Source organism: Neopelma chrysocephalum, unplaced genomic scaffold (assembly GCF_003984885.1).
Source record: "Neopelma chrysocephalum unplaced genomic scaffold, ASM398488v2 Primary Assembly neopelma1_347, whole genome shotgun sequence".
In the NCBI taxonomy this organism is placed as follows: Eukaryota; Metazoa; Chordata; class Aves; order Passeriformes; family Pipridae; genus Neopelma; species Neopelma chrysocephalum.
The window spans coordinates 264,236-278,679 of record NW_020898011.1 but is presented as its reverse complement, the minus strand read 5'-3'; the positions used below and the strand labels follow the sequence as shown (position 1 = coordinate 278,679).

The window sequence follows — 14,444 nt, the reverse complement described above, 5'->3', positions numbered from 1 at the left end:
CTGTTTTGAGAAAGGATTTTAAATTGCTACACCTGAAACAATAGATGTGTCTTGCCAAAACTTCCCTTGCCATGAAGATTCCAGTCAGGGATTTAAAAATCTTCTTTCACTGATACCTTTTTCTTTTTTTTTTTTGTCTTTTTTTACTAAAGCACTAGTTTAATGGTCAATAAAACTCCTTCCCTGTGAGGGTGGTGAGGCCCTGGCACAGGTTGCCCAGAGAAGCTGTGGCTGCCCCTGGATCCCTGGAAGTGCCCAAGGCCAGGTTGGATGGGATTTGGAGCAACCTGGGCTAGTGGAAGGTGTCCCTGCCCATGGCAGGGGGTGGGACTGGATGGGCTTTAAGGTCCCTTCCCACCCAGGCCATTCTGGGATTCTGTGAACAATAACAGTCCAGTAAAACCAGTGGATCTTCCCCATAGCTTTCTCCTTTCATAAGAGCAGTTGTTCTCTGCTAAGTCATGTCTCAGTTATAAATCAGTGCTGCTGGATCTTCCCCACAAGCAGATACCGTTTGAAATTCCCCCCTGGCTTTGTAACATCTGTCGTGCTGTGGTTCCTTTTCCTGGTGATAACGTTTTAAAGCTTTGCTTGAGTTCAGAGTTGTCCATCTGATAACGTGGGGCTTCTGTTCCATTTGCAGAACATGTGGATTGAGAGAACCATCTATGTGACAGCCTATAAATTACCGGGGATTCTGAGGTGGTTTGAAGTCAAATCGGTTTTCATGGTAAGATCAGTTTGGCTGTATTGAGATTGCCTAAAAAAATGGGGGGTTTGTAGAGCCAGGGAGCATTTCTGTGTCTGTGTTACTGTGCTTGAGTTCTGTGGACAAGGAGGAGTCGATGGGACTGTGCCTGGCACCCTAAGAGGAACCTGTTGATTGTTGTCTGAGGGGGACTCAAGGAATGCTTTGCCATTCCTGAGGGAAGGGAATGCAGCCAGCTCTCCTGGGCCTCTAGGGCAAGGGCTGATTAGGTTCTTGAGCACTTTTATGAAGTATTTGTGGCTCCCAGCAGGCCAGTACAGCCCTCTGCCTAAAAGGAAGAGGGACCTGAGGTAATGTAGGGGAACCCTGCCCCATCTTGATGAATCAAGCCTGAATTTTGTAAAAGAGGATTTGGGTATTTTGATTGTCATTTATCCAAAATATACCATAAATCAAATGCATTGTATGTGTCTGCTTTTCTCACCATTTGTGATGAAAGGTTGTTTTTGTTTCTTCTCCACATTTGGCTAAATATACCCTCAGCAACCTCACAGAGTAACTCCAAATTACTCATTTCTCTGTTCAACCATTTAGACTGTTTAGATAAGACATATCCATTAAACGCCTTTAAGATTAAATTATTCTTACACAGCTGTAATTTTTAAGGAGCAATAAAAACATTGTTACTGCGGTTTTTAAATCTCTCTTGTGAGGCTTATTTTTAAAGGAAAAGAACAATTTGCATATGATTAATTAAAACCTTTTTCATTGCTCCATTGAGGTTATGTTGGACAGTTGTATTTGGATGAACAGAAGTAATGCAGAAAATTACTATGGTATCTATAGTAACAGAATATGAATGTGATGTGTGACAGTAATAGGCAGCTGAATAAAACACATTGAATTTTTAATGAATTTTGTAGTTTCAATATAATCCTGATGGAGGAGATTGTATTTAACCTCTTGATTGCAAAAAGTGTTGCTTGGCAAGGCTGGCAAATGTGGTGAAAGTCTCTTTTCCTGATGAACCCAGAGCAGAGCCTGGCAGGCAGTTTGTGTCCACACACCCCTAACGCTCTGCTTGGCATCCAAATGGGCAGAAATCCTGGGAGATTTGGTGAGTCAGGATTATATTAGTTGCACAGCTGAAAAATGATACCAGAATGGAACTTCATACTGAGTGGGAAGACAGCTATAGATAACTTTTGACCTCCTCTGGCTTAGTTACTACAAAATGGGTATTGACTTTCTGCGAGATCCCTGTCAGCTAAAAGGCTGGGAGTGGGATCATGAGGTTACATCCCTGTAATGCTAAATTGTGATTATGGATACAGATATTATTGATCTTTTACTAAGCACCAAGATATTCAAGCAGCTTTGCACGTTTCATATTTTATTGATGGAACTGGGATATCTTTAAAGGAAGAGGTGAGATCACATCAAATCAGTGCAGGGAGAACTGAGTAATTTAATAAATGCAGTGTATTATGTTACATAACCCATAGGAACATGCAGAATTGCCTTAAATCTATTGGCTTTTAAAATTCCTTCTGAGTACTTTTACCTAAACCTTTTCAGTCTGTTCATTATCTGCAAGAAATGTGTGGCCCACATTCATTATTCTGTATCTGATTTGGTTTAGCTGGACACAAGCAGCTGTATGGGAAAAATTTGCTGAGGCCAGCCAGTGAATTAGAAACTGGATTTGGGCTCACACTTGGTTTTCAAAAGCACAAATTCTAATCTCTGTTCTGTTTTTATCTTGTAATTTCGTAGTGGTACAAATGTATCAGGAGAGTATGTAATTCCTGGCCCAGAGTAAGCAAACTACTGGAACAAGGCTCATAATTTACACGTGTAATAAATAGCTTTCAGTAAGTGCCAAAGCCCAGTTTATAGTAGTGGGAAGTGCAATTCTCCATCTGCTTTTAAAAAAGTAGAGGGAGGGTTGTAAGAGTAGTAAAAGAAAGGAGAATGAGAGAGAAAGAAAGCCATGATTGCTGCTGCAGAAGAGTCAGAGAAGCTCTGTCAGCTCAATGAGTGCTAATTTCTGTAGATGCTCAAGAGCTTTAAAAGCAATGGTTCATCAACACATTATTGCATAATTACAAACCCATTAATACAAATGACAGAATCCTAAATTTAGCCTGTAACGTTCACAACAGTTCTTGATCTGACACATCTTCAGATGTGGAATATGGCTTTACTCTCACAGTCCCAACTCCCCCCGTGGCACATTCAGCTCAGTCCAAGCCTGGACTGCTCCCTGTTCCCAGCAGAAATGTCAGGCTCCTTCCCTGCCTTCCAGAATAATTCACCAGGCAGGCTGCTAAAAATGCTAATTAAAACATCCTTGATGTAATCAGCTGGCAGGTGTAAGAGTAACAACTAAAGAGATTTGATTATAAGTGATTCTCAGAAACAGGGTAAGCAACTGATAGCCAGGTAGAAGCGCTGCTTTGTTTATGTAGCATTTATGTAAATGAGGGTGTAATCAAATATACACTTGCATTTTCCTCACAGGCCTCAATTAACCTTCCTTTTCTCTTCCTACCACATCATCTTTTTAATATAAGCAGGCTGTGTCTTCCAGTGAGGACTGTCTACACTCTGGGTCACTGCAAATTAGTAATTTTTAGCCTGTTCACTAATACTTAAAATATTTTAATACTGGTTTTTTTCCAACATGAACAACTGTCATTCTGAAAGACACAGTTTCTGGGCATAAAAAAATTAGCTGGAGATCAGTCAATTAAAACAAGCAAGTTTTAGACAGTGTAAGAGCTAATTCACCCCATGAAGACATCTGAGGAGTTCTCTTCATTGAAGTCCAGGCTGTGGGAGAAAGGAAATTTCTCCCTTCAGTTCTTGACATTCTGATGAAGAAAATGTGACCTCGTGGGAATAAGCCCAGCAGATTGCTTAGATGTCATCTCTTCAACATATTAAACTTGATGTCCTTGGAAATACACCAAAATAATCACTGCAAAAATATCTCCTTGATTTTTGAGCTGCTTAGGATTACATTTTCCATCAGAAAATCCACGTTAGAGTTATCATTTCTTTCTTGCTGTTAACATTAAGCTGGATCTTCTTTGTGCTGCTAAAACTCACCGACCCTTAATCTCTGATGTTCTCCCTAATCCCCCAAAAACCTCACGTGGTTCCTGCCAGAGCCTTTCTAAATGTTGTGCTGGGTTGTAATCCATCCTGCAGCAGCAAAATGCATTTAACTTTCTCCACTGATACTGATCATCACACCAGTTACCTCAGTGTAGAGATACCAAATATCTCAATGCCTGAAATCGTCCTTTCTGGTAATTACTGGTCAAAAATCATAAATCCTGAAATTCCTGAAGTGTTTCTAATTGTGATGGTTTAATGAACAGCCAGTTTAAAACTCTGCTCCTGGATTAAAACCCTTTGGTTTGATTTTAGGTGGAAATCAGCCCACTGGAAAATGCAATAGAGACCATGCAGTTGACCAATGACAAGATCAATAACATGGTTCAGCAGCACTTAAATGATCCAAACCTGCCCATCAACCCCCTCTCGATGCTGCTCAACGGCATCGTGGATCCTGCAGTCATGGGAGGCTTCACAAACTATGAGAAGGTGAGGGCAGAATTCCCTGTCCTGCAGTGCCTCAGCTGGGCCCCAGCACAGGAAGGGCATGGATTTGTTGGACAAAGTCCAGAGGAGGCACCAAGATGATCAGAGGGATGGAGCAGCTCTGCTGGGAGGAAAAGCTGAGAGAGTTGGGATTGTTCAGCCTGGAGAAGAGAAGCTTTGGGGTGACCTGACTGTGGCCTTTCAGGAGCTGAAGGCACAAGCGGGTTGGAGAGAGACTATTTACAAGGGTATGGAGTGACAAGACAAGGAGGAATGGCTTCCCACTGCCAGAGGGCAGGGTTAGGTGGGATATTGGGAAGGAATTCTTGGCTGTGAGGGTGGTGAGGCCCTGGCACAGGTTGCCCAGAGAAGCTGTGGCTGCCCCTGGATCCCTGGAAGTGTCCAAGACCAGGTTGGACAGGGCTTGGAGCAACCTGGGCTAGTGGAAGGTGTCCCTGCCCATGGCAGGGGCTGGAGCTGGATGGGCTTTAAGGTCCCTTCCAACCCAAACCATTATGGGATTCTGTGATTCCCTAATTTTCACTTTGGAACTGTTACTGCTATTCTGCAGAACTTTTGGGTCCATTCATTTATCTTTGCTGGTTTTTTTCTTCTGGTAGCAGATGTTGATCCATTTTCTGAAATTACTGCTCCTTTCTCTCCGTTTAATAGGCTTTCTTTACTGAAAAATACATGCACGAGCATCCAGAAGATCACGACAAGATTGAGAAGCTGAAGGATCTCATCGCTTGGCAGGTAAAAAATGTGAAGTCAGGTTGGTCAGAGCCAACTGCTGCAGAAAGGCAGCTTAGTGTCACTTTGAGAAAATCCAGACCTTAAACTCCTCACCCTGGATACACTTCTTTGCCATTTAAATCCACCCTGGAACTTGAGCTAAAGTGCATCTTTTCAAATATGCCATCATTTCTCATTTGATAAACCTGCAAGGAACAAACATGATCAACCTCTTTTTCTTTAATTCCTTTTCTTTTAATAACCATAATACAGTGAAAATCTCCCGTCTGTATCAAATGAAAAAACATTTTTCAGGGCAAACAAGAGACAATCCAGTTTTGTTCCATAGTCACATACTGGACATTTTCCAGTGGTCTCAGGATAATTTTATGATAAGTAAAAAAATACCAATATGGTTGGAAATGTTTTTTCCCACAGAAGAAGAAAGTGAATCATTGTCTTTTTATATTCAATTTGGTCTTTATAACAAAGGGAATAATTTACATTCCTGTAGGTTTCAATCTTAGAGGTGATAGAACCAAAGCTACAGAATTCAAAAATAAAATATCCTCTGAAGGCCATAAAACTATCAGTGAATAAAAACTCTTTTGGTCTGAAAAAAAATATGCATTTATTAATTTATTTTCTTGTGAGCTTTTACAGAAGATTAGATTTTTATAGGCTTTAAGTTTTTTAGAGGAAAATAATTTGGTCCCAGAAGACTGACTTTGTGTCAGCTCTCTGAGAGTGATACTTCAAATGAATTTACAAACACACTTTTCCTCAGCGAAGACTCACTTCGGTGGCATTTGTGTATTAAAATAATATTGCAATTTGGAAATATATATGGCAGCTAATCACACTGAATTTGAATTATCTAGTGCTTTTAAATGCATGGTTTCCCATCAGTTTTGTAGTTGCAAAACAATAGGAACCAGAAAAATAGAGAGAAGGGATCAAAAATCATTTTTATATCTGAAAATTCTTGTCACTAAAAGCCCTTTTCGTGCTTTTAAATGTTTGATATACGTTTGGGGTATCCTCAGATTTAAACTTCCTCTCACAGTATTTCAGTTTTCAGCACACAGGGTTGGATTTGACTCCCAGGTATTGGCTGGCGTTGGGAGAGGGAGGTGTGTGGAAGCTCTGGAAGGGAGGCAGGGGCTGAATTCATCACGGGCTGACAGTGATTGAAAGCAAAAATGAGTTTTCATTTTTCACTAATGTGGGGCTTGGAGTTTGTAATCACACAGAGATTTTCTCAGTGCTGTATAAATCAATCTGGAGATATGAAATAGTAGGAGCCTGACAATCCCATTATCAGCTGACCACTTAAATTTAATTTTTTACTGTGCCCTTACCTCTTTCTCCATCGAGCTGTGGAATTCATGCTCTTCAGGATATTATCCTCTTATAATTCCTGTGAACTTTTAATGCACATCTTGGTTCTGTCTATTATTAATCCAGATAAATACCATTAGAAAAATACCATTTTCATCCACCTTGGTGCTTTTCCAACTTAGGAAAAACTGTTCCCATGCAACTGCACCACATCAAGCTGATCTTTTATTTTAACATGAGGATAATGAAATGATTGATTGAAATTAAGGTAGTGAAATGAATGATTGATGACATTTAGCTAATGTATTTACAGCACAGCAAAACATAAAAATACCATGGCACATAAAAATCTTGTGCTGCTTCTACAGAGCTGAAAGAACTGCTGCATACCAAAAATGTTTTAATGATCATATTTTATGATATTTCATAGTATGAAAGATTGTCTTTTCAGATTAATAATTCAAATCAATGTAGGGTTTTCATTCTTTTCAGCCAAGCAGATCAAGATTTTTTAAAAAGGAAAAAAAATCAGGGAATAATTTGAAGTTGCAGTGGAGCTTGATAAAATATTAACATCAACAAAGAGGAGAGTTATGAAATAAGTAAGTGCTGTCTTGAGCAGGTTTCCTCTCTCACTCATCTCATTCATTTCTACCTCTGCTGCTTCCATCACTTTTGCATTCACCTCTCCAAAGGTGAGGGACACCCTGTCTGGTCTTTTGAAATAGAGCCTTAAGCAAGCCCAGCCCTTTCTCCAAAGCAAAGAAAACTGGCAATATCATGAATGTGGCAAAATTATCTCTCTGTCTCTATTGAAGATTCATGTTGGTTTCAAATTCCATGTCACTCATCTCCACATTTCCCCGTGTCAATGCCTGCAAAGGAGATGTTGGAAGAATTTTGAAGTAGGTAGAAGATGGTGAAGCAGAAACGGTAAAACAGTCAAAAGGTTCTTCCTGCACCTGATAATTGTTTCAAGGATTAAGTGGTCTTGGACAAGGAGACCAAATATCCCAACTCAACAGGCTCACAGTTGTTCTGTAGCAAAGCCATGGGAAGTTTATTAAATTTCAGGTTCTGTTAAGGAATAGCTTTTCTTTTTCTCCTTTTTCTTCATAGTCTTCTTTGGCTTCTTCTTCTTGTTCTTGTTCTTCTGCTGCTTTTTCTTCATCTTCGTCATCTTTTTCTTCTTCTTTGGCTTCATCTCCTTCATCATCTTTGGCTTCATCTCCTTCATCATCTTTGTCTTCTCCTTTGTCTCCTCCTCTTTTCTCCTTTCTTCTCTCTTCTCCTTTCTCCTTCTTCTACATGTTTTTTTCCTCCTACAAATATTGTTGTTTAGTTCATGTTGCTTGATTTTCCAAATTGGAGGTGGCTCACCCCGGGACAGGCTCCTTAGAGCATTTTCTCCTCATAAAAATGATCCCAGAGCTGAAACTTCAGACCCCACCTGTGCTTCACCTCGGGAATTCCATTTTTTTTAAAAAGATTCCGTTTAAAAGGTCAACAGGTTCTTTGAAATGAATGAGCCAAGTGACCACTGACCACTCCAGCACAGGAGGGTCACAGTGTGGCCTGATAATTATGAAGATTTAGAAATTCATTTACTTACTCAGGGCAAGGGAACTTTCTGAAATTAATGTTTATTTTTTATCGAGTTCAAATCCATATGGCTGTAAATAAAGTGACTACATTAAAAAAAAGTCATTATTCTTCCTTCTCTTTGTAGTCCATTTAAATAGTATCAAATCCCAGAGAATCATCTCGATAAGATTTCTTGAGTTTGTTCATCTGTAATTCATCTGTGTATTTATTATTCTCCTTACTAATAAAGCTGTTCCCTCTGATTGCTGCTCAGTCTTATTAGAAAAATCTGGGTTTAATCAGTATTATGATTTAATTATGAATTATTAAGGAGAAGCCTCTTAGCTTGATTGCTGCAGAGAATATCTAAGTTAGAATCAGAGCACTGTGTGGGCTGGAATGGACCTGGAAGAGGAAATATTTTTCCTGAGCTGGAGGTAGAAAACTCTGTTGGTGTGTCTGCATAGCTGTGGGAATGAAAATATCTCTCTTAAAACATTTCCAAAGGTCAACTACACCTCCACACTTTGAACTAATTATATAATCCTGGGCTGGCGTGGATATTTTGTGACAGAAGCCTTGAAGATAAATTATTATTTTCAGTTACAGAAGAGATTAATGTAATTTTTTTTGCTCTTCTGTTTTCTTCCCGTAAAAAATATAATAATTTTTCTAAGGAGAACTACATAGATAGAAAACTGTATGTTTTATTAATCAGTATTGCTCTGCAATATAGATCTGGCCAAGGATGTAGCTCATCTGCAGGTTTAGAAGTAGCTTTTATTAAAGAAAACCTACAACTATTTTCCTCTTTAAGGTTTTATTCTCATGAAACTGGGAAAGGATTTGATTTTATTGACCCGGTGTGACACTCATCATTCCTCAATTTGCCATTTTATAGTGTAGAATGTTTAGGAGGTTGGGAATAGGACATCCCAGGAGGGTTTGTGCTGTCTGGTAAATCCAGCTGGGCCTCCAACATGGGATTTCTGGGAAGAACTAGGGGTGTATTACATTTAAAGGACTATGATTAACAGAGAAGATGGGAAATCATGAATAACAGATTTTTAGATCTTTTTTATTGTATTGTGTCTCATACAATAAATGATGATGATTACTATGATGATAATATAATCCTTCTTATTGTCATTTTAATATTATTTTTAGTTTTAATATCATTTTTATCTTTATACTTATCATTATTATAATTATTTTTTTACAATTTTTACTGTTGTTACTGCTATTATTATTGCAATTATTACTACTTCAGTTATTATTCCATGAGATCTTTTACTCCCATGTGGGAGCCCTGCCCTAACTCTTCCCATGGGAGGGTCTGGGCAGGGTGAAGCAGCCAAACTCTGCTTTCCAGATCCCGTTCCTGGCAGAAGGCATCCGGATCCATGGGGAGAAGGTGACAGAGGCCCTGAGGCCATTCCATGAGAGGATGGAGGCTTGTTTCAGGCAGCTGAAGGACAAGGTGGAGAAGCAGTACGGGGTCCGTGCTGTGGTGGGTACCTCCTGGCTTCATCTTCCCTTAATATGTGGAGTTCCTTTAAATGACAGCCAATTGTGTATTCCTGTGCCATAACTCCCACTGGTTAAAAAAGCCATGTCCATAAAGCATTGCCTGGTTGTTCTCAGTGGTCATCAAATTATGAAATACTGAGAGGTGATAAGAGATGTAGAAAAAGCTTTGGGGCTTCCATTTCTGAGCGTGGGAACAATTTCTAAATTGCCTGACTCTGTTCCTTAAAAGTCAAGGCAATTCTTCAATTTTGAAGGATTTGGGTTACAAAAATGCATTAAAAAATTGCCACTTAACGTGATTCTTTGAGAGCTGAATGTCGCCTTTCCATAGATGTGATTCCCTTAGGGCTGGGAGGGCTGTGCAATCAATATGTCCTCTGGCATCACCCTAAATGTGGGCAGGCATTGAACAATAACTCCTACTTAATGAGCTTTAGAAGGACTCAAATTCATGCTTTTCTCACTCCAACAAACTGTTTTCAGTTGCTGCTTCATCTTCAAGGTGCAACCAGAATTTGGTGGTGTTTCTTTCCAGTGGGGGTTTGTTCTGCTTTTGAGCGTTACCCAAGGTGGAGGAAGGCCAAAAGCCAGCAAACAGCTTTGTAATTGAGAATAGAATTGATAATTCGGCCAAAATCCACATGGATTGGGTGGTATTGGATGATCACTTTTGCCTGAGGAAAAGGAGGCTCAGGGGGGACCTTCTCACTCTCTGCAGCTCCCTGACAGGAGGAGGGAGCTGGGGGGAAGTCGGGCTCTGCTCCCAGGGAACAAGGGACAGGATGAGAGGAAACAGCCTCAAGCTGGGCCAGGAGAGGGTCAGGTTGGACATTAGGAGGAGTTTCTCCATGGAAAGGGTGTTCAGGCATTGGAAGGGGCTGCCCAGGGAGGTTTGAAGTCCCCACCCCTGGAGATGTCCAAGGAATGACTGGACATGGCACTCAGTGCTCTGGGCTGGGGGAAAAGGTGGGGATTGGGCACAGGTTGGACTTGATGATCTTGGAGATCTTTTCCAACCTAAATTATTCTCTGATTCTCTGATTCTGTCCATAGCAATGACAATTTTTTTAATGGGAACATTGAGATCTTACAGAGAACATGCCAGCCTTCATGGTATCCTTGCAGCTGGTGCTCCATTCGTGGTCCTTCAAATCCCATCTAAAATATTTAGGAAAATGTTCAAATAGTAATTTATTCCCTAGGAGAACAGGAATAATCAACATTAATGATAGTTGCATGTCAGTCACTTCAATAATATAATATCCATTTACATCGTGAGGGAGATGACTGGAAAGTCATACACAGGTGGTGTTATCTCTAATTTCACTCAACCCACAGGAAGAATTGTCAGCATTGATGGAGTTTTATCGCTTCTGTCTTCCTTGTACAAAGCCAATTTACCAGTAGTTGACAGGGTGGAAAATATACCTGTAATTAAACAGCATGAGATTCTTATTTGTTGACTGAAAGAGTTCAATTATTTTATGCATATATCAGTTATTAATGACTAACAAAGCTTGGATAAATATTCAGAACTCTGAAATTGTCTGAAACAAAACCTAAACTTTCCGGTATTTTTTTCTAAACCTGGATGTCACTCTGTAAATTGGCTCTCCTGACATTTTTGACATCAGGTTTCTCTTAGTCTGTTTTTACTTTGTGGTTTTGGGTTTTTTTTAAACTCCGTTTCACTTAAATATATTGACAGGGCAGTCTCTTTGATTGCAGAGATGGATTTAAAAAATATTTGTAGAAAGCTCCTTTTTAAAGACCAGATGTAAAAAAGCATTTAAATACCATTGAAATAAAGGAATTATGAATATACTGAGTTGGAAGGGACCCACGAGGATCATTGAGTCCAACTCCTGGCCTTGCACAAGCCCGTCCTCAGGAGTCACACCATGTGCCTGAGAGTATTCTTGAGTTATTGGAATATGCTTAAAATCCCACATGTGCCCATGAGGACCTAAATATTTCTTCCCAGTCCTTTAAATAAATTTCCTTTACAATCTCTTTCTTAGTTGTTAAACACGATGTATAAATATAATAATATTTAATATATATTAAATAACACAAAACTCTACGTGGAAGGAAAGGCATGGGACCTTCCCACATTCCTTTTGGTAGCCAGATGTCAGTGATATCGTGGTTTAAGAGGTAAGACCTCGTGTTTCTTCCCCGCAGCTCTCCAGCCTGGAGGACAGGCGGGGCAGTCGGCCGCGCTCCATGGTGAGGTCCTTCACGATGCCGTCGTCTTCCAGACCCCTCTCCGTGGCATCCGTGTCTTCCATCTCCTCGGACAGCACCCCCTCCCGGCCTGGCTCTGATGGGTGAGTGGGAAGTGCTCATCCAGGGCTTATCCTTGGGTTTGGGGGGTTGTCATCACCCCCAGATCTCTGGGCTGTCACGGTGTCACGATCCTCCTGACTCCTCCTGTGTGGCAGCAGGATGTTTGTTTGGGCTCAGAAGTGTAAGGTTTTTGGTTGGGTTGTTTCCCAGTGAATTTTATCTCAGATTTGGTTCATGGTATAATAATACTCTGCAAACTAGAGTGGGGTGGGGGTGATGTTCCAATAAGTTGGTCATAGGGCTGGAGCACCTCTCCTGTGAAAACAGGCTGGGAGAGCTGAGATTATCCAGCCTGGAGAAGGGAAGGCTCTTCCAGTGCCTAAAGGGGCTCCAAGAGAGCTGGAGAGGGACTTTGAACAAGAACATGGGGTGGCAGGAAAAGGGGGAATAACTTTAAACTGCCAGAGGGCAGGGTTAGATGAAATATTGGGAAGGAATTCTTCCCTGTGAGGGTGGGGAGGCCCTGGCACAGGTTGCCCAGAGAAGCTGTGGCTGCCCCTGGATCCCTGGAAGTGTCCAAGACCAGGTTGGACGGGGCTTGGAGCAACCTGGGCTAGTGGAAGGTGTCCCTGCCCATGGGAAGGGGTGGAATTGGATAGTGTTTAAGGTCCTTTCCAACCCAAACTTTCTATGATTTTTTAAATGCCAGGATAATATTGGGTAAAAACATCAGCCTATATAGGCATTTATCTCAGGATATCCTGGTTTTTAACCAAGATAAATATAATGCCCTTCTTTGTCCTTTTTTACAAAGTGAAACAAAACCCCCTAAGCATTCAAACAAAAAAAAAAAGCAAAGAGGAGAGAAATTATCCCTTTTAGAGTATTGCAAGTGTATTAGTGCAGCAGTGATCTTTGGAGTCAGTGATGAGATGCTTGTGCAGCCAACCCTGTCACAGTACCCAGGTGGAGCTCAGGAGAAGGAAGGGATTAGTGAACTGCTCAATCACTGCTGCTCACTTTTGCTGCCAGAGGAAAAGCTGCTTATGGCAAGATTGTACTTCAAGACTTATCAAGATATTTCACATGAGAACTGGGAATTCTGTTGATAAGCCCTGTCTCACAGTCACATCCCTCAAAGAACAAAATAATCTGTTTGCTGTCTTGGGCTTTCCATGCAGCCTCAGAAGTCCCTTCTCCTTCTTCCTGCCCCCAGGCATCCCTGTAATCCAGAAATGCAATATTTGGCCTAGGCAGCAGTTTTTTAAAGCCTCCTGAAGGGCTGCTGACTTACAGGGATGTGCTAGAAATGCTCATGTCCCTCGTGCACTTTCAGAGGGGAGTTATTACCTGACTGGACACTAAAAGCATCAAGTAAAATTAAATACAGCACCTAAGGACCAAGATGGTGCTGACCTTGATTACAAGCAGTTTATTTGCCCATTGGGAAGAGCTGCAAACAGAGCACAGTTCAGCCTCTAGAATGTATACACAGGGAGCCATGGTGGAAATGTAGGACAGCAGAGATGAGCATGTGTTTTGACTAATTCATCCACGAATTTGTCTTGCTGGAATTTAAAGGTAACAACCATCAAAGGTTAATGGGCAACTTTATTTTATCTCAGAAGAAAAATACTGATTCTTTCGCTACCTGCCTCTACCTTTTTCTCTTTTTCCCTTCAAAATCTTTAAATGTATTTTTCTTTCTAACTGGATATTATTTACTCAAGGTTCACCTCTCCATCTTAGCTTTGGTGCAGTTAATCTCACTTAGCAGTTTGGGAGGGTCCTAATATGTAAATACACACAAGGAGTCTGCTCAGATTGTATTTTTAAAAGCAGCTCACAAAGATCCCAGTGCATCTCAGCTCCTGCTCCAAGCCCAGGACGATACAGGGAAATAAAATGAACAGTTATTATCATTGAGAAGATCTGAAAAAGTACTCATTTGCTTGATCAATGGAGCAGGAGAAAAAAAAGTCATGAGATGTAAATGATACCATGAAAGACCTCAAAAATTCATGTGACTGTTAAATCGTGTGGGAAGTTTGGCACTTCTCACCTGGAAGAAGTTCCTTTATGTACCTGCCATCGTTGATTGGGTTTATGGTCAGTTCTTCTCTCTTCCTATGTTAATTTTTAGAATAGAGATTAAGCTAAAAAAACAATTAAAAATGAAACCTGTCTTGTCCAAATTACCCAACTTATATTTTATTTTATGCCATCTCCAGCTCCTCCTGCTTTGGAGCTTTTAAACACTAAAGACTCAAGGCAGACACTGACATAGGATATGTTTTACAACTCCCAACTCCAGGTATAAATAAAACTGACTTTAAAAAAGGACCTTGGGTTTATTCACTACCTAAAACAGGACTTAGAAGTACAAATCTGAGCACTTACAGTCAGTGGTTGGAAGGGGGGAAGTCCCAGGGTGCCGGTGGGATTTGTCAGCTGTTGCAAGTCCTGATGTTCTTCCAGTTGGAGCACAGTGTGCTGACCCATTTTATCATGGATACATTGCCTACAAATAATTAACAGCCCTAATAATAGTAATGCCTGGAAGGGAAACAATTAATCATTGTCTGAAGAATGGTAGTTCCTCTTGTAAACTTGCAGTCAGCCTGTGAGGCTCTGGAACCGCCCT

The 14,444-nt window shown here is 40.7% G+C and overlaps 1 protein-coding gene across 2 annotated transcripts in view; it reads left to right on the top strand.

The window, feature by feature from the left end:
* Positions 1 to 14,444, top strand: part of DOCK1 (dedicator of cytokinesis 1) — a 280,931-nt gene that overhangs the window by 247,569 nt on the left and 18,918 nt on the right. For both annotated transcript variants that reach the window (XM_027705622.1, XM_027705621.1), the window contains exons 44-48: positions 644 to 730; positions 4,148 to 4,324; positions 4,994 to 5,077; positions 9,354 to 9,491; positions 11,696 to 11,841. In XM_027705622.1, the coding sequence (XP_027561423.1) occupies positions 644 to 730; positions 4,148 to 4,324; positions 4,994 to 5,077; positions 9,354 to 9,491; positions 11,696 to 11,841 (632 nt within the window). The remainder of the gene's footprint in view (positions 1 to 643; positions 731 to 4,147; positions 4,325 to 4,993; positions 5,078 to 9,353; positions 9,492 to 11,695; positions 11,842 to 14,444) is intronic.